General features: G+C 48.4%; 1 protein-coding gene across 4 annotated transcripts in view; it reads right to left on the bottom strand.

Moving 5' to 3' along the window:
* The window catches only part of LOC133351535 (F-actin-monooxygenase MICAL3-like), a 51754-nt gene that overhangs the window by 15599 nt on the left and 17827 nt on the right, over nt 1-18328 (bottom strand). For 3 of the 4 annotated variants that reach the window (XM_061566822.1, XM_061566824.1, XM_061566825.1), the window contains 14 exons: nt 17609-17764; nt 16582-16682; nt 14644-14901; nt 13477-13592; nt 12541-12667; nt 10911-10998; nt 10128-10302; nt 9154-9356; nt 8133-8227; nt 6380-6439; nt 4896-5021; nt 2973-3192; nt 1366-1457; nt 296-548 (listed from right to left, as the gene is read on the bottom strand). In XM_061566822.1, the coding sequence (XP_061422806.1) occupies nt 296-548; nt 1366-1457; nt 2973-3192; nt 4896-5021; nt 6380-6439; nt 8133-8227; nt 9154-9356; nt 10128-10302; nt 10911-10998; nt 12541-12667; nt 13477-13592; nt 14644-14901; nt 16582-16682; nt 17609-17764 (2070 nt within the window). The remainder of the gene's footprint in view (nt 1-295; nt 549-1365; nt 1458-2972; nt 3193-4895; nt 5022-6379; nt 6440-8132; nt 8228-9153; nt 9357-10127; nt 10303-10910; nt 10999-12540; nt 12668-13476; nt 13593-14643; nt 14902-16581; nt 16683-17608; nt 17765-18328) is intronic. The other variant, XM_061566826.1, reaches the window with a different exon arrangement.

The following is an 18328-nucleotide window of genomic DNA, read 5'->3' as shown; positions in this document are numbered from 1 at the left end:
ACAAATAATAATAATTAAATATCGATTTAAAGCTTTTGTGACTGCAGGGATTCATCTTATTGGTTCTTTCAGTAAAGTCACGTAGAATGGAAATAATAAAATAATAAAAATATTAAATAATTCTCACGACGTTTCGGCCACAACGCAAGCAGCCGTCCCCAGGTGGAGAACAGGTCTGTCGAGAAGACAGAGTCTCACGTCGTGAGAATTATTTATTACGTTTTATTTTATTATTTTATTATTTCCATTCTACGTGACTTTACCGAAAGAACCAATAAGATGAATACTTAAATACCTGGTTTTGCATTTTCCTCAGCTTTTGTCGTCTTCTCAACGGATCCTTGTCCCACTGAATTTTCATCTTCTGGTTGAGATTGTTCCGGTGTCAGGCGGTCACCTCCCGCCGGAAGGTTTTCCTCGTTCTTCACCGTTCCCTGAAGTGGTTTTTGCTCGCTGGGTTTTTCCAATTCTGCTTGTGATTTTTCTTTCGACTCTTCTGCACTTTTCTCAGATTCCTTCTTTTTCTTCTTATTGTCCAGAGATATTTTCTTTTGTTAAGCATTGCACAAAAAAAAAACCCCAAAAAAACATTCTCTGGTTAGGGAGCATGTAAATAAATGACACCGCGATTCAAAATAGATTTTCGTGTCGCATCGTAAAATTTAATTACGAATCATAACGCGAATCACCAAAGGCTACGTGTTAAATTAAACAGTTCTAAAAGCTGAGTGTACTGTAATTCTAATGTCATTGTCAATCTCTGCATAAAATAACTTATTCATGAGTCAATATTAACTTCATGAAGGCAATACATTAATATTATACAGCCTCCTCCTTTATTAGAATGATTACCTCATAGGCGGGTCATCCAGATGATTTCTAGCATTTTCATAACCTTGAAATTTAAGTATATGAGTAAAATCGAAGTATATTCAGGCAACATACTTCCTAGAACCAATACGATCCTAGAAAGTACGTGACTGATTTCAGCTGCATGAAATCAGTTTTTTTTCCAGGTATTTTGCTAAAAATGTGTGGATGCCTCTAAAAGTCAACAACAATGGGGCAAATTGCCAATGTGATGCATTTCAGCTTTTTCCCCTCTCAATTGTGAATGTGGGCCCACTAAAGGCTGCATTGACCTAAACTGTAAATTCCACTCAAGATAAAATCAGGGCAGATGCGTCACATTCTTACAAATTTTTTTTTTAAACCGTACCGCGGTGCACAAACACTCTTACAAAAACACAGAACAGGTTCGGTCAACTCTGTCGAGTTTTCTCACTCGAAGTTTGCTGGACATTGCAGCCCAAGCCAGTATCTGCAGTGCACAAACATTCTTACAATAAATGTTAAATACCGTACCACAGTCTGCCGCATCTTCTCAAACATTCTTTTTCTCGTGCTGAAGGTCGGACTCTTCCGAAAGCAGAAATGTGGTTTGCAGTAAAACTTTTCTGTGGTAAAACAAAAAGTAAAAACTCGTCCAGAAAGAAACACAAACATTAAGTAACTGAAGTAAGGCTCAGTTGTGGCAATGTGAAGGTTTAAACAAGGAATAAAAATTATGCACAGGCATGGCTTCCGTAACACTTTGCAAACGTGCGTTTGTCCCCCAGTATTTAATTAGACGTGACAAAAATGCTGTGACAAAAGTGGCGTCATCGGTTATGGAGGCGCGAGCGTGGTGCGTGATGTCGTCGCATTGGTAGCAGAGGCTTCTTCATCATTACTGGGTTTATTTTTTTACTTATCATCAAGTTTTGGATAAGCCTTTGATGATTTTTCCATTGTTTTCTTGAAGGCAAGTCCCTAATTCCAACGCAACTTTGCACTCACGTTTAATTTACACTTTATCTTGTTCATGAACGCGATTGTGACCGCACGTTACAGAGAGACGGAGAACAAGCAGGGCTAACGCACGTCCCACACAGCTGTGCAATTAAAGCGTGAAGAAAACACAGAGTGAAATACACGCGCTCATAACGACGGTGCTTTGGTGGATATACCAGCAAGAGGAATTCTGTGCAGGATACATTTATAGAACACGTGCCAGTTAGACATCGTACGGATGACGATGAGGATGCTGCTTTGATATACGGCATAGTTCAGAAACATGGTCATTCACATTTTGATTTAAAGCTTTCGTGACTGCAGGGATTCATCTTCTTGGTTCTTTCGGTAAAGTCACGTAGAATTATGAGGGTTTTTTCTTTTTATACAAAAGCTGAGAAGCATGCAAACGTAGCATGGATAGATGCTTGCTTGAAATTACATTGAGAGAGAGAAAAATATAAACACGTGGCTTAAAGAGCATACGCAGGTCAAAGACATAATTCAAGATATTAATCCAATTTATATTTCTAGAGTGACTTCACTCAAGGAGCTTGACATGGCTTACCAAACGGTGACAGAATGGAATGGTGATGTAGTTGGCAGGAGGATACGAGGATTGAACAATGCGTGACAGCCATAGAGGGATACTTAGGGGTCACGAAAGGGTGGGAGAGGGGGGACGAGGAGGAGTGGAGGAGGGGCGAGGGAAGAGGAAGAAAATGGGCAATAGGGAAGATGTGATCTGCTTAATGTACAGGGGAAGTTGATTCCACTGGAGGGGTGGCACAGAGGTAGAAGCACCGTAACACGTGATTTGGTACAGGGAGAAGGAGGGACAGAGAGAGAGAAGATTGGGAACGAACAGGACGAGAGGGGACACGGAAGGAGATGAGAGAGGCAAGATGAGGTGGGGGCAAGGCCATGAAGAGAATTAAAGACTGTCGCCATGAAATTAAGTGCGCTTGGGCAGGGCACGTCAGGGCCAGCGGTGGCGATGATCGCCGGTGGCCGAGACTAACGAGGGAGTGGAAGCCAAGGGAGGGAACACGCCCGGGGGCGGTGAGGGGGTATCATCCGCGAAGATGCCGCGATGAGACTGGGGACCTCTAGAGCGGGACCGCGTCCAAGGAGGTCACCTTCCTCGTCGTCGAAGGCAAAGTCTCCGAGGTGCAGGGCGGCCTCGCAGTGGCTGCACCGGAAGCACTCGCGGTGGAAGAACTTCCCCTCGGCGCTCAGTCGCTGCAGCACGTACACGTGCTGCTCGCAGAAGAAGCACACGCTGCTCTGCGGCTCCCTCCTCAACGTCTTCTGCGACGATGACGACCGCTCGATGGAGGACTGCTGCGGTGGCTGTGGCTGTGGCAGCGGCCGAGCAAAAAGGACTCGAGTTAAAAAAAAAAACACCGAGCACTGTTTTATGTTCCACCATCCACCCGCCGTCCGCCACACAGAGGGGTCAACTTATTCTCTCAACACAAAGCCAAAGGGGGTGACGCTTGCCGCGGTGTTAACGGTCAGCGCACTGGACTTGCACTCACTCCGGAGGTCGCCGGTTCGAGTCGATCCCCCGGAGGAGCGATTCAAATGATGGTAAAAGTTTCTTAAATCTCCGGTCGGTACCCACCCCTCCCCCCACCACCATTCTCGCAGCCTCTGTCCACCCGGTAGCGTAAATGGGTTCAAGCGCAGTTGCTCGATCGGTAGGTTGCATGCAGTGGAGGTAAAGTGCGGCTGCTCCCGATTCAAGAGCCGAATGGCTCACAGGGCTATACCTAATAAATGAACTTGAACTCCCACTTCTGCCATTAGAGATGCCTGGCCAGTGAGGAAGAGTGGGCCGAAATTTCCTCTCAAAGGGCTTCCTCGGGCTCCCCTCTCTAGATTGGAGGAATGTTGACCAGCAGTGGCGTGAGCGACCAATTTTCTGGGCTCCACCTTTACCTTTTTACGAAGCCAACGCAACATCCGTCAAAATAAAATTGAGGGGCGTACACACGGTGCTTTTAGCGGACACGTCATCAAGGAACGAGCGATGCTGTCCAAGGATGCGCTTCGGGAACATCGACGGGTTAGAGACAATCGGATGAAACGTGAAGAAGAGGAAGTGGGGGCTTGGGCAGAACGAGTCGCGGGAAAGAAGCGATGGCCGGTGGCTGAGACTAACGTCTGCAGAACTTATTTTCGCCCCGTATGTAGCCAACTGCGTTAAATCGGACGACAGAGTGGCAAAATAAAAATCGTGCGCCGCTGGTGCGGTGTGTTGATTACACCGCACCTCCGATTAGCATGGTTGGTAACGTACGATGCGAAAGAGGTTCAACATACATACTGCTCAGAGACGGTCTTGAATTACGCGTTGACAATTGGTTTCCCTTGCTGCAGCTGAGAGCAACACCATGATCACCATGTCCATTCGAATCACAATACCAGCTACAAGCACACGTTACAAGTAACACAATCTGCCCTATACACACACCAAGGATAAAAGCATACTTAGCTAGAACTTTGTTCTTTGCCTCCACATATAAATGAAAATGTCTCAGCCTAGCAGTCTATTGGCTTTCCAGAACAATATCAGCAAGCACCACGTGTTTAAGCAAGCAAACTCTTTAACCAGTTTCCCGTCTTCGGCATCTCATCAGCAGTCAGGGTTGTTAAGCAAATGCTGCTGGACTACTAGATGTAGGGGTGCTACGGTGGCGAGATGTTAACTACCTCGCCTGGTATACAGGAGGTTGTGGATTCGATCCCGATGCCGGTATATTTGGAGTTTGCATGTTCTCCCCATGCTCGCATGGATTTTTTTGTCCGGGTCATCTGGCTTTTCCCTCCACATTTAGAATCATGCGTTTAGAGTATTTGGCTGCTAGAAATTTCCAAATGATAAGCCGCTTCGTCAAGCTATCATTTGTGATAGCCAAGTCGCTTATGAAATAAAGCCATATATAGCTCAGTGGGCCTTACCTGATATGAAAAAAATTTTACTTGCAAGAAAACTCCCAATAAACAATGGTTGCCTGGCTGTCTCAGGCAGCGAGGTGTGGCGCGTGACACTCTACCTCGCCAGAGTCGTCGTCCTGTGTGGCTCCAGCCTGACTGGAGGTGGACGGCAGCTTCTTACGGATCGCTGGGACAGGTTTTACGTTGTCCTTCGTTTGGCTCGATGTGTCCGCGCCGATGGCATCCTTTACGCAACAGCGCAAGTGCATGCGTGTGTGTGTGCGCGAGCGAACGGTTAGACTCCTGCGGTAGCGTCGTGCGAATTACGTTCACGATTGTCAAAGGGGTGCACTGCGCGATACGTTTGTTTGTTTGTTAATCCACTGCTGGGACGACGAGGGGGCATCGCCCACGCCCCGAGAGTCGTGCGGCAGGTTACGTCACCGTACTTCACCGTGCTCGTCAGGGGGGGTTGGTGAAGACCGGGAGTGTGGATGTCGGAACATTGCACAGAACAACAATGCTGCAAGGACCTCAACAACGACTTATCCCCCACGTTTTGTAAAAACTTTAAAGTTTTGTTGAACAAAAAGGTGTGTTAAAGGCATTTAACGGTGTACTCCAATAGAATTCCCTCCCCATCGGAGGGAGGGGGGGCTCTTTATTCTCGAGGGAATCTCTCGTGCTCCGACCAGTGGAGGGCCAATTCATTTCGTGGCTGCGCCGTTACAAATGATCTAACAATCAAAACGCCACCCGTACCTTCATGGTTGGGGGTTTGTGGCAGCGTTGTGCGACGCATAGGGGCCCAGTCGGCCACAAGGGGGCCCCGAATCAACAAAATAAAACAAAATTTAAGAAAAAGTTTAAAAAATATAAAAACATGTGCTCATCAAAAATAACCTGCGGTCTACTATGGACCAAGCCCAATCAACCCATCTGGCTATCGTATCAATAGAGCAGTATAAAGTTGCGCTATCCACCCCCTTTGAGAAAATCCTAGACCGATGGGGCCGGCATGAATGTAAGATGCACGATAACTTAATTGTGAGTATTGTTACCTTTAAATCAGTTTTTTTTATTAATTCCTGCCACTGAGACTTGTCTTTCTCTAGACCCTATACACGGTGCCACTAACATTATATACAGGGCGCTTAAAAAAATATTTTGCAACAACACCACAATAAATGTGCCTCTGGCCTCTGGAGACCACCTGGACAAGATTCCAGGCGAACACGTGGAGACTCTGTGACTTTTTGAAGCTCTTCACATACATTTGTTATCATGTTACAGTGTATTATACGTTCTTTTTCCATTAAAAACAATAGTCCCATATAAGAGTTAAAACATTTTTGAAGCACTCTGTATATAGCCTACATATTATTGTATATGGGTTAAAAACATCCGTAGCTATTTCGTAAAAGTGAGTCGGGAGAAAGGAAGGGGGCCCACAGTGTTATCGTGCATACCTTTGTTATTTTCTTTGAACCTATCTACGTGACTTTACCGAAAGACCCAAAAATATTAATTCCTGCAGTCACGAAAGCTTTAAGTCAAGATTCATACCTCCCCCGTTGAAATTGGGAGTGGCGCCCCTGCATACCTTATTTGGAGTTTCCTCGCCACGTTTCGGCTTCCTCACGGCATTTCTCCGTGACCCCTCCTGGGAAAGACAACATCAATAGGAATTCAGTATCTCCACGATATCCCTCTAGCACGCTGCTTCGTCCAATTGCATCCGTTCGCGAACAGTAAAAAAAAAACAGAGTGGGAAAAAAGTAATGCATTGGTTCGTGGAAAATCTGCTGTCCTGGTGGTCTCATTTTAAAATGCATGGGTGTAATTGAAAACTCAATGCAGTATTAACACTTTGGGTTTTGCGACCAATATTATCCATAATGGAGCTTTTTTTGGGTAGGATCACGTAAATATAAATGTGTTATTAAACCTGCCACCACCCAACCGAAACAGGTTTTCTCCACAATTCTGGCTGTCGCCTGATGATGCTAGGTTGTAATTTGTGGCGAATGTTGCGAGTTTACTCTCCAACACACCAGTGTGCTGTACTAGTAACGAACTAGCATGTTCTGTTTACATGACAAACCTTTATAATTGGCTACATCGGTTGATGGCGGATTTAACGACACATTTATATTTACATGATTGAACCCAAAAACCTCTATTATGGATCACTGTAGTATAACGTCGATTAAACCACCACATAACCGACCGCCACACATCCGACCGCCACAAATCCGACTACCACACGTCCGACCAACTAACCGCCCCTCAACACAGTTCTGGGAAAATGGCTTCCTGCCACGTCTGCAGCAGCTAGGCAGAGGCAGCGGGCAGCCCGAGGCAGGCCCAGCACTACGAACATCTCCGTTCCGTCGTGGGTTAACGTGGCTGCAATACCACAGAGATGCTTCATGCAAAGCACACGGGTGACTTCTTGAAGAGTCAAGAAGCCATTAAAATGTAACTTATTGTTGCTTTTTTTCATATATACCTTTTTATCTTTTATAGAAGGCTGATTGAATAATATTGTAAACCACGAAGTATTCTTAATAATTGTATTGCAAACCACACAGTATTCTTCGTAAGCATTTTGCCACATTCAAAACGGTTTGCGCTTTCGGTTTTGTCCAGCAATCCTATTTGTGCAAGGCGTTACCGCCATTTTCAATGGATGTTCACGCATCTGACCTTTTCACATGGCACGCCTAACACGCAACTCAAAATCCACACCGCAGACTCACAATGCTTCGTCACAGTGGGCAGGTGCACCCATGTAAACAGATTTCCATGGCTGAAGGGATAATGTTTGGTTGGGCACTGTGGTCGATGCGCTCCGCTGTTACATTTTTTCACGCAATCAGTGATGAATATGCTCGTCGACGGAGTGAGCTTTTTCTTTTTACAGTCAACGGTGACTGCGAGTGGATGAACATCATCAAGGCTGGCGATGAATGCAACTACCGAGCGAAGATGAAAGCGCGATCAAAAGTTAGAGACAAAATTAACTAATCAAGACGGCAGATCGAGATAACTTGGTCAAGTTTGCAGAGACTGCATGGCGCTGAGAGAATGATCAAACATTTTCATCGGATGTACATCATAATTTTTTTACCGAGTTTACTAACTGTCTAGGATGGGGCAGGAGCAATGCATGCCCCTCACACCGACATTTAATAACTGAGAGTGAACTGCATCGTTGACCTGCTTCAATCGTGGAAACCAAACTAACCAAACTAATGAATCCACAGACTAAGACTACGACAACCATTGGGAATGATGACTACTTTACCCACCGGCGTTGTTGTGCCGTGTTGGTCACAAGGACCCAGCCTTACCAACGACTTCCGCCTCTTGTAGAAGGTCTGCCTGAGCTTGCTGGCGAGGACGAGCGGCGAGTTGGACTTGATGGTGGTGCGCTTCCTGCTGATGGCTGGCAACCCGCCGGCACAACAACGTGCAGAGACGCACAACACAAATCGTTAACACTTGCAGCCGATGTGGTCGGCACTTCCTGGACTATTCACACACCGATTATACACTATGTAACACGATTTTTGTTCCTGGGTAGTAAGTGTTATTTTCCAAATGCTTATGCCTCAAAAGTATAGAAAATACCAGGACTTTATGTGAAGGAATAACACAAATGCACACGTTTTTTCATTGAAAATAGGGACATTTCAAAATATCACTGTCCTGGTCACAAAAGCAAAGTTTGCGAGGAATAATAGCCATTTTCCGTACTTTTGAGGCATAAGCATTTAGAAAATAACACCAGGAACAAAAAATAAATCGCTAAGATGCGGATATCGATGCAACCGGTTGCCAGCGACCGGTCTCTTGCAGTAGAAACAGCCTCTCCTCGCGATCGAGCACAGTCGCGACCGCGACCTCTCCGTTTAATGTCCTCGCTGCGCGACTCCACCTCGCTCAGATGTGGACCCGGCTGCCGCAGGACATGAATCCTGACTCTTTCCCCGTTCCGATGACGTGCGTGTACGTCATCGGTTTTTCTTCCGATTCCGTTCCGGTGACGTACGTAGGTGTACATCATCAAACACGAAACCGGAAGACAAACTGACAGAAAACAACTTTATCGGTGCCGACGCTGCCACAAGGCCACTGCGGGAGCGCGTGCGGCACAGTTTGGCACCAGCTATCGTAGAGCGCGGTCGTGTCGCTACAGTTCTCTGCGGTGAGCACGATGTTTGTAAAAACAACGGCGTTACTGCGCCCCTCTAAGTAAAACGAACGAGACACCGCGCACCCCGTGACGTATAGATGTCCCGGAACGGCAAAGAGTTAATTTTTTTCTCGGGCGGTGTCTAGGGGCCCGCGGCGGGCGTGGGCTCAAGAGACCTGCGGTCGGCGGAGGGGTGTTGCCCAGCAGGTTGTAGAAGCGGGTGAGGTACGCCACCATGGCCAGCAGGTCAGGCCCGCCGTCCTGGCACCCCATCTCCTCGGCCGTGGTGATGGGCGCGATGCCCAGCTCCCGCTCCGCCACTTCGAACGCCTGCCGGTTGTTCTCCACAGCGTTCTCCGCGTCTAGTTTGATGAACTCGCTGCGGGAGAGAAACGCCGGGGGGCATGGGGACGGGGGTGTTATTTTTTATTGCCGCTGATTTTTAGCCAACGTGCTTACGTACGTGTTGAACTATCTGTCGAACCGTGCATAGCCGACCGCGCTAATCGGAGGTGCGGGATATTATGCTCGTGTTTTTTATCTGGAGAAACCCCAAGGAGAGGACGTGCAAAACTCTACACGGAAAGGCAATCCCCGAGTCGGAAATCAAAACCCAGGCAGTTCTTGTTGTGAGGCACAAGTGTTACCACTGCACCACCCTTCTTCCTACGTGGGGCCTACGGGAAGGCTGCATCATCTGGTTGCCATGGTGGCGAGATGTTAACTACCTCGCTTGGTATGCAGGATGTCGTGGGTTCCATCCCGACCCTGACGCCTGCTGTATATATGGAGTTTACGTGTCTCTCTCGTGTAAGTATGAACGTGTCATATCCCTCCACCACCCAACACAGCCAGTAAAGTTTATCACATAAACGTGCCAATTAGTTACTACTTCAACCCATCGGTGTGTTGGAGAGTGAATCCACAACATTTAAAATTTGAGTAGTACAACGTTTTTCTGGTAATTACATCCAGCATCATCGGGCAATTTGCCGGAATAGTGAAGCCATCCACCTGTGTTACTGATTGGCCGTGTCAGGTGGTGGAGGGTTTCGACACATTTATACTTACGCGATCTAACCCAAGAAACTTTTATTATGGGCGGTAAATCGTTAGGATATTCCGTAACATAACGGCAGGCGGCACTCACATGAGGTCGGGATGGAACCTGTGGATGAGGGCGCAGAGCGCGAGGCCGTCCTGCCAGGAAGTGGTGAGGTCCGTGATGTTCACGCCCGGGTAACCCCGAGTGCACTCCTGGCACCACCTGATCAGCTTGTCGCGCCGCAACGCCGGCACGGGTTTTGGCCTCGCGGGGTCGCACACTGGGACGGTGGGAGGAGTCGGCAGGGGGGGGGGGGGCAGCCGTGAATGGAATTAATGTGACGTGCAATTTTTTGAGTGGAAGCAGCGTGAAAAGCTACCGGCTTGAGATCAAGAACAAGCTGGGCTGCTCGAAACGTTTTGGACAAGAGTGGTGGAATATAAGGTGCGTTATTCGAGGCGTCTGGGCATCAATCGGTAAGTTGGAGGTTTAACCGTGTAGTTACGAGTGGATTAATAGAACCCAGGAGAATTTATATTTGTAATCGTGTGGCAGCTAATCTTAGCTCGGGTGGTTTGTAAAATATAATAATGCACAAGCACAAACAAATAGCCGAAGGTCACATCAGCCATAATGTGCCCGATCTCGTCATTTTTCAGAAGCTAAGTAGATTTGAGCCCAGAATGAATGGTTGACCACCATGCATAACTGGTGTTACAGGCTGCCGTAGGACTGCATTGTGGGAAATACACTTCAATCCCCCCACGTTTACGATCCCAACCTTCACCAACCCGCACCTGACCAGCAAGATGAAGTGTGGTCATACAACTCCCAGGAACGATACGGCCTAAGGAGGCCTTAACCTAGGAGTGGAAGACTTTTACTCACCGCTTTCGGCCGGTATTGGTTCTTCAGTTTTCTTCAGCGCCTTGTCGGCGCCTTGCGATTTTTTCTGACCGATGTACAGAGGAGCGACCTACAGACAACGGGGAACTCTCTGATGTCGTTTTTGAACCAGGCGAGAACGAGAGAGCAGGAAAGAGTCTCATTTTTGCCAGTGAAATGGAGCATTCGTCTGCTGGTAGGAGGCGGTGATTGCTGCTGCTACGTGTATAATCCCCGATGTAGTAAATTGCAGTTGTAATTCACACATTTTTTGTCAAGTGCTTTGACCCAGACGCCGGCGCACAAGTGGCCCACTCTCGTGACTGGCGTCAAGGGATCTTTAACGTCCACCGTGAAGCAGACGGCACGTAGTATCCTGAGTATTATTACAGTAAATCACACACCGCAGTAATAACCAGGGCGGCAGGCTGGACTGGAACCACGAACCCCCGCAACTGGGGGCTCCGAAAAGTTAACGATTCGGACCACCTCAGACTCACGCGGCACCGACTTGTGATCACATTTGGTTGAGATAAATCGCACGCAATGGAAATTGCAAATCGTTGCACACCATCACGACTGATCTCGTGTTTCTAGACATTTCCATCTCACTTGAAAAGCAGACACATCCACAAGTGGAAAGAAGGTCAACCCTCGATTATCCGACATGATAATACAAAAACACTAATAATTTCAAGCAATTTAAACACGTAGGATTTCTCGACCAATATCCATAAGAGGTTTTTGGGTTAGATCGCGTAAATATAAATGTGTCGTTAAACCTGCCACCACCTGACAGTGTTGTGGGTTTACTCTCCAACACACCGGTGTACTGAACTCGTAACGAATTGGCATGTTTTGTATTGAATTAAATGATGACGTCACCCTGCTGCTGCTCTATTTAAGACCGGGAGCAAGAGGAGAGCCTCACCATTCTGGCAAATCGCCCGATGAAGCTGGATGTAATTACCAGCGAAACGTCGTACTAACATTTTAAAATGATGTTGATTCGCTCTTCAACACACCGGTGGGCTAAAGAAGTGAATTATTTTGTCCTTTGTAAACGTGACAAATGTTTTACTGTTTGGCCGTGTCAGGTGGTGGAGGGTTACGACACATTTATAAATAACGCGATCTAAACCTAAAAACTTTATTATGAATGTTTTGTTCACATGACTAACCTCACTAATTGGCCGTGTCGGGTGGTGGCGGGTTTAACGACACATTTATATTTCGCAATCTGACCCAAAAAAACGTCTATTATGGAATTTCAAGCAAATGTAATTTAGGCTATAGCAATATATTTAGTTCATATTTATTTCTTACTAACAATAAATACAAAATATTGCGTACGAACAATAGATATTATTCATCTATCCAGTTTTTATTCACCGAATGCTATTTATTATTTGTTCTTCATATATTTATTGTCATTTGTCTTCAAAGAATCGGCTTGCTTGCCAAGAATCGTGCGGTCAGCTGGGCATCCGAGTCGCTGACCCTCGACCCCCCGACGAGTCGCGAGCAGCCAATAGGATAAGGAGACGGGCGCCCTTGATCCGCGACCCCGGGTAATTGACGCGCAAGTAAAAGATGAACCGATCGCGCACTCTTGCGTGCGTATCCCTCTGACCTGCTGGGGTCGGCAGGCGTTTAGGTTGAGGTTGGTGTAGCGCATCGCTGGGTTGATGCTGAAGTTCTTCGTGCTTGATTTGATGTTGTTCGAAGATGTCTGTGCCAGCAGCTTGAACACGCTCTCCCTGAAGGCGTCAGAAGAAACAACAACTTACACACTCATACTCTTAGTTGTTTCGGTAAAGTCACGTCATTTTTTACCTACGTGACTTTACCGAAAAAACTAAGAGTATGAATCCTTCCAGTCACGAAAGCTTCAAATCTAGAATTAAAAACTTACACGTTCGATTTGTAATGCCACTCAAGTACAATTTCAGATCGTTTCAGTCCATTATATAAATAAGTTGTATTCTGAGGTTCCCAGGTGGATGTCAACTGAGCTGTACATGCATACGGACGTACGTACACATGTGAGTTTTCTCCAGGCACTCCGAATTGCTCTCACGTTTATAAATACTCGTGAACGGAGTTGGCCAAACATCCCCGAGTATAGGATCACAGAGCTTGGGCAACATTGTTGGCACCGGCTGTGAACGCGCTCCCACTCATCTGTGATTGTCCGCGCGTTACAAATTCTAAGGCGGTTTGAGATGTAAATTTGCATGAATGGCACCATAAATATATATTTAAAAAATCATGATAATTACCATTGTCGTATTTACCTGCATATTACACATTCGTGTGTGTATGTATGTATGTTTTCTTGAAGGAAAGTCCTTAATTGCAACTCAACTTTATACTAACGTTTAATTTATATTCAATCATCTTTAAGTATGTATGCTGAACTTCTTTTAGGCAAGGACAACAAACTAAACACAAAAAAGCAGTTCTGAGAGAAATGCGATTTAAAAAAATCTAGATTTAAAAAGCACACAAAAAACCCACAGAAATACAATCGTAAGGGTTGTGACATGAACTAAAAAAGCCGCCTTGCCTTTCAGCCAGCAGCTTCAGAGGAGGTTTCCCCTTTGCCCAGCCCACCACCATCCAGGCCATGTCGAACGCGGCCAGAAACCCGCGGGCGCAGCCTGTGCCCAGTGGCCAGAAGGGCTGCACGCAACAACGGCGAGACGAAAAACGACGATGGGTGTCAAGTTAAGCGAAGTCGCCCCCCTCCCACGTTCGGAAGGCCGCACGAAGAAGACGCTCCCGAGGGTGACGTGAAGGCGAGCGCACAGACACGTGGGTGGGGGGGGGGGGGTGGTCTCCGTGAGATGCCCATCTTGCGTGGCACGGCGGCACGTCAAGTACGGTGGGACAGCAGGGGGTGACTGCAGGTCAAGGTCAGCGGCCGCCCTGTTTAGTTCTTAGACCGTGAATCGCGTGGTGTCCGCTTTGCGGCGTACGTTAAAACATCCCGTTATTTGACAGAGGGCAGGCAACGTGTGCGGGCCTCGTGACACCAAATTACATGGACCAGTCGCGAATCGCTTCATTGAGAAGCCACGCAGCAACATCACCACCCCCCGGTTGGCAAACTGCCCAATCGCCGGTCACTGCTGCTGTAACCTTTACACTCGTAGGGACAGCTGCCACAGGACGGTGAGGGGAATGGGGCGGAGAGGGTCCCCTGCCACAGGGCGATGATTACGACGCTGGTGGTAGTGGCGGTGGTGGGCAGCATGCAGCTTGGCAGTAAACAGTCTGCCTCAGCAGCAGACCATGCTTTCCCACCTGATGACGGACGCTTGTGTCGCGCCCGAAACGTCGTGATTTATTTTATTTTATACCTACGTGACTTTACCGAAAGAACCAATGAGTATAGTAGTGTAGTGGTCAGCACGCTGCAAAGTTCAATTCCTGCTCACGGCCATCACCGGTGACGATTATCTGAACCGGCCATAGGCCTTCCCTAGGTTGACTCAGCCTCAAATGAGTACCTGGCACGGTGTGCAAACATCACCACTGGGGGGAAGACACAGGCAGGCCGGGGTGTGGTGCTGGCCATCCAGCCCTTCGTGTTTCCGCGCCGGCCTTCATTAGGTGCTACTGGTGTTAGCCACCCACCCCGAAAGGTCCGGTCTAGGGCCTACGTGGGGGGACCTTTCCTCTTCGTCGTTGGTGGGGCAGCCGCGCACGCGCGCAGCTCTGCGCCGCTCACCTCCAGCAAGCTGTCCCCCACGAGGCCCAGCAGCAGCCGCGTGCCGTGCACCTCGCGCACCAGGGACGAGTGCTCGCCCTGGCGCATGCACGTGAAGTCGAAGACGGCCACGTCGGCGTCGCCCCGGCCGTTCCTGGCGAAGTCGAGCCGCGGCAGGCTGTTGTCCGTCGAGTAGTTGGCGGCCTCGAGCGCGAACTTCTGCAGCGCCTCCTTGTTCACGTTCTCGGGCGACAGCAGCTTGTCGGCGTCCTTCTGGTCCTGCGGATTTGGCCGCGCGACGAGCGTGGGTTTCCGTCGGCGTGTGTGTGTGCATGCGCGTGCGCGTGCATTGAACTTCTTTTGCAAAGTACGGAGCCAACCGCCAGTAATCGGAGGTGTGGGGGACGGACAACAAACTAAACACAAAACGCAGTTCTAAAGAAGTGAGTTTTAAACCTAGATTTAAAAGTGCATACGCTGCCAGCAAGGGGGCAGTGCAGTAAAATACATTGTTGTCCTGTACTATGCTTCAACATCTATGCTCCCTGCCTTCGCCAACCACATTGACCGGCATGATGAAGGTACGGTCAAATAATCACCGCGAGCCGCGCAGAGCGGTGAGCCTGTCATCCAGCAGCGGATGACAAACGGTCTGTGCATGCACAGTACATTCGTATACAAAGATCCCACCCCCGTATAGTCGTGAGAGACCGCTGGAGCAAGCGCTGCGAGCAAGAACTGACGAAAGGCCGGCACGGCACACGAGGAGGCGATGTTAGCCGGGCGACGATTTAACTGCCCGCGAAGCGACGCTAACGGTGGTGTACGAGGCGCGTGCGTGTCACGCGTCCCTTCTGTCTGGCCACTTTCTGGTGAAGGGGGAACCAGCTGCAAGACTGATACATCACTCGCCACTGGCATTAGCCACGGTCAGGAATCTAACGTAGGCAAATGGGGTTCACGGCGCCGTTCAGCGCCCCACCTCCACCACCCTGTTAACTTTGACATTTGTGTGTGCTCGTTAACAGCACTTGCCCCAACAGTCCGTTAAGGCTTTACGGATGATCTTTGTCTTTGTATATGAATGTTGGGCAGTGGTAGTGTAGCGGTTGGCGCACTGCCCTACGAACCCGGCAACCCGAGTTTGATTCCCGCCCATGGCCAACGCCAGTGACGATTATTTGAACCGGTCATGGGCATCCCCTAGTTAGACTCAGCTTAAAGTGAGTACTTGGTGCAGTGTTTAAACATGGCTACTTGGGTGACAAAAGGCAGCCAGCGTGATGCCAGCAACCCCCTCGTGTGCCATGTCTGTCTTCGTTGGTTCTCGCCAACAGCGCTTCTGTCTGTTTAGACTATATGGGGGTTATTTGTATATGAACGGATTACATATGTACAGCCCGTTTGTCCTTCACTGCTGGATGAGGTGCTCACCGCTCTGTGCGGCTCAAGATGATTATTTGACCGTACCTTCGCCATACTGGCAGGGGGCATAGACGTCAGAGTGTAGTACAGGACAACAATGTATTTTACTGCACCTTCCCCTTGCCAACTTCCCCGGGGCCTACGCGGTGAAGATCGCGTTCGTACTGACGAGACAATCCTACGGTGGGGACTGCTGCATGAGAAAGCAATTTCCTATTTTAATGGCTCGTGACAACCCAAGCGGTTATTGTTTAACAGACTTTGGCCACCGTAACATCTACAAATGGTCAGTAATAAAACAATGGCAACAATACCAGCTCTGCAACTATTGTAGCTGCTGCTCTGTGTCCTGTAACGCTACGCCAGCCGCCCACGTGAATGCATTGCAGAGCCCTACGTCCGGTATCGACGTTTTCTTACGTAGCAACCTGGGTGCCGCTCACAATCAGAGCGTGCAGGAGGGATTGGAGATGCTCAAGTGCGATGAGAAAACATCCCAAAGCTTCAACGCGAGTGAAATGTCGGCGTACTCACCTGCTTCAAGACTTTTTTTTCCAACAGGCTCTGCTTCTTTGCCGTCATCACAAAGTAGTGAGTGTCGCCCTTGTAATAGACGATGTTCTCCAAGCTGATGCCTGCAGAATTGTACAGGTGTGCAATTATTTACGCGCAAAATGGCGATGGTAACGCCGCGTGCGCGCCTCAGGAAGCGTCACCGAATCTTAAGGTTTTTTGTAAGGCAAAATATATATTTAATTGTAAAATAAATAACGTTTTATACTCGAGAATAGCATGCATTCCATTTTCGTATAGCCTGCAAAGTACCCACAGCTATCAGTAATATTTATCAAGCCTAATAGCAATGGCTGTATTAGTATTACATGGCTAGATAGCCTAACAGCGATGGCTATGGTTGCTGCCAAGGCCTATACGGATCTATCATGAACGCCGCCACATTATTTACCATCATTGGATATTCTGCACTGATGCACCAAACAAATATGCGCAGAAATTCACGGAAGGGAGACATGGGGCAATCTGCGGGGAAGATTTTAACAACCACTGTCAGTGGGCACTCGCAAATGCCCAGTCACAAGCGCTTATTTACATCGGGGGGTGGGGGCGACCTATGGTGCACACAGGCTGCATGCGGCCCACAACTCACCTCATTTAACGTGACCCGCAGCGATACGAGGCCTGAAAAAATCGATTGATTTGTCACCGAACGCGTCATCGCCGCGACAATCGGGTGCCAGAGGGCAATATTTTGAACCTGGAAACAGCGCCGCGTTTCGAAACTTTAGTGCCGTGCTCAGTCACCCGTAAAAGCGATATCTAATTATTATTCATCGCACTGCTATTATTGTTGTTGTTGGACAACGCTGCGTAGCGGGCTAATGTGTGGCCTGCCGAGGGTATTAAAATTCCAATTTGGCTCCGGGTGAGGGAAAAGCTTCGCCCCCAACCCCCTCCCCCGTCATTCTTTTAAACCGGTCGTGCGGCATGTCGAGGTTGATCAGTGTTGTACGAATAGAAAAAAAAGACACAAGCAGCACCACACCGGTGGCTTCGTGAAGTTCGTTGAATAGGTTCTGGTTGTAAATGGAGGCCACGCCGCTGATCTCCTTTGCCGCGATCTCTTCTTTGGTTTTGCGGTTCACAAAGTTTGCCGTGACGCCGATAGCCAGCTGCCCGCGGCACTCCTTCACTTTAAACCCTGGAAATGAGAATTTGAAATACATTAAATAAAATACAAAGATTCCCCGTAGTAGGGAGCGGTAGTGTAGCGGTTAGCGCGCTGCTCTACAAACTTGGAGGCCCGGGTTCGATTCCCGCTCATGGCCAACACCACTGACGATTTTCCGAACCGGTCCAGGTCCTTCCTTAGATCGACTCAGCCTCAAATGAGTACCTGGTGCGATGTGTAAACATCGCCACCGGGGAAACAAAGGCGGCCGGGCGTGGTGTTGGCCACCCACCCCCTCGTGTGCCGTGCCGGCCTTCATAGGTGCTGCTCGCTAACAGCACTTGCCCCAACAGTTAAAATAGATCACCCGCACGCAACATTGTCACACCAGTGACCACAGCTCTCTGAATGCACCCGATCTTATCTGGTCTCAGAAAGGTAATAAGCGACACTGAACATAGGTGATGCTTGCACGGGGTGAGCGCCGTGCATGGAAGAAGACGTCAGGGGCTACGTGGTGGGCATTAGAGGTCAGTTACAGGAAATGTCCATCGTTGTTCTGTACTTCTATGCTGCTACTTTTAAGCTGGAAAC

The sequence above is a fragment of the Lethenteron reissneri genome, chromosome 37 (assembly GCF_015708825.2).
Source record: "Lethenteron reissneri isolate LAM-NWPU_2019-01 chromosome 37, ASM1570882v1, whole genome shotgun sequence".
NCBI classification, from domain to species: Eukaryota; Metazoa; Chordata; class Hyperoartia; order Petromyzontiformes; family Petromyzontidae; genus Lethenteron; species Lethenteron reissneri.
This window is presented reverse-complemented; position numbering and strand designations above follow the sequence as displayed.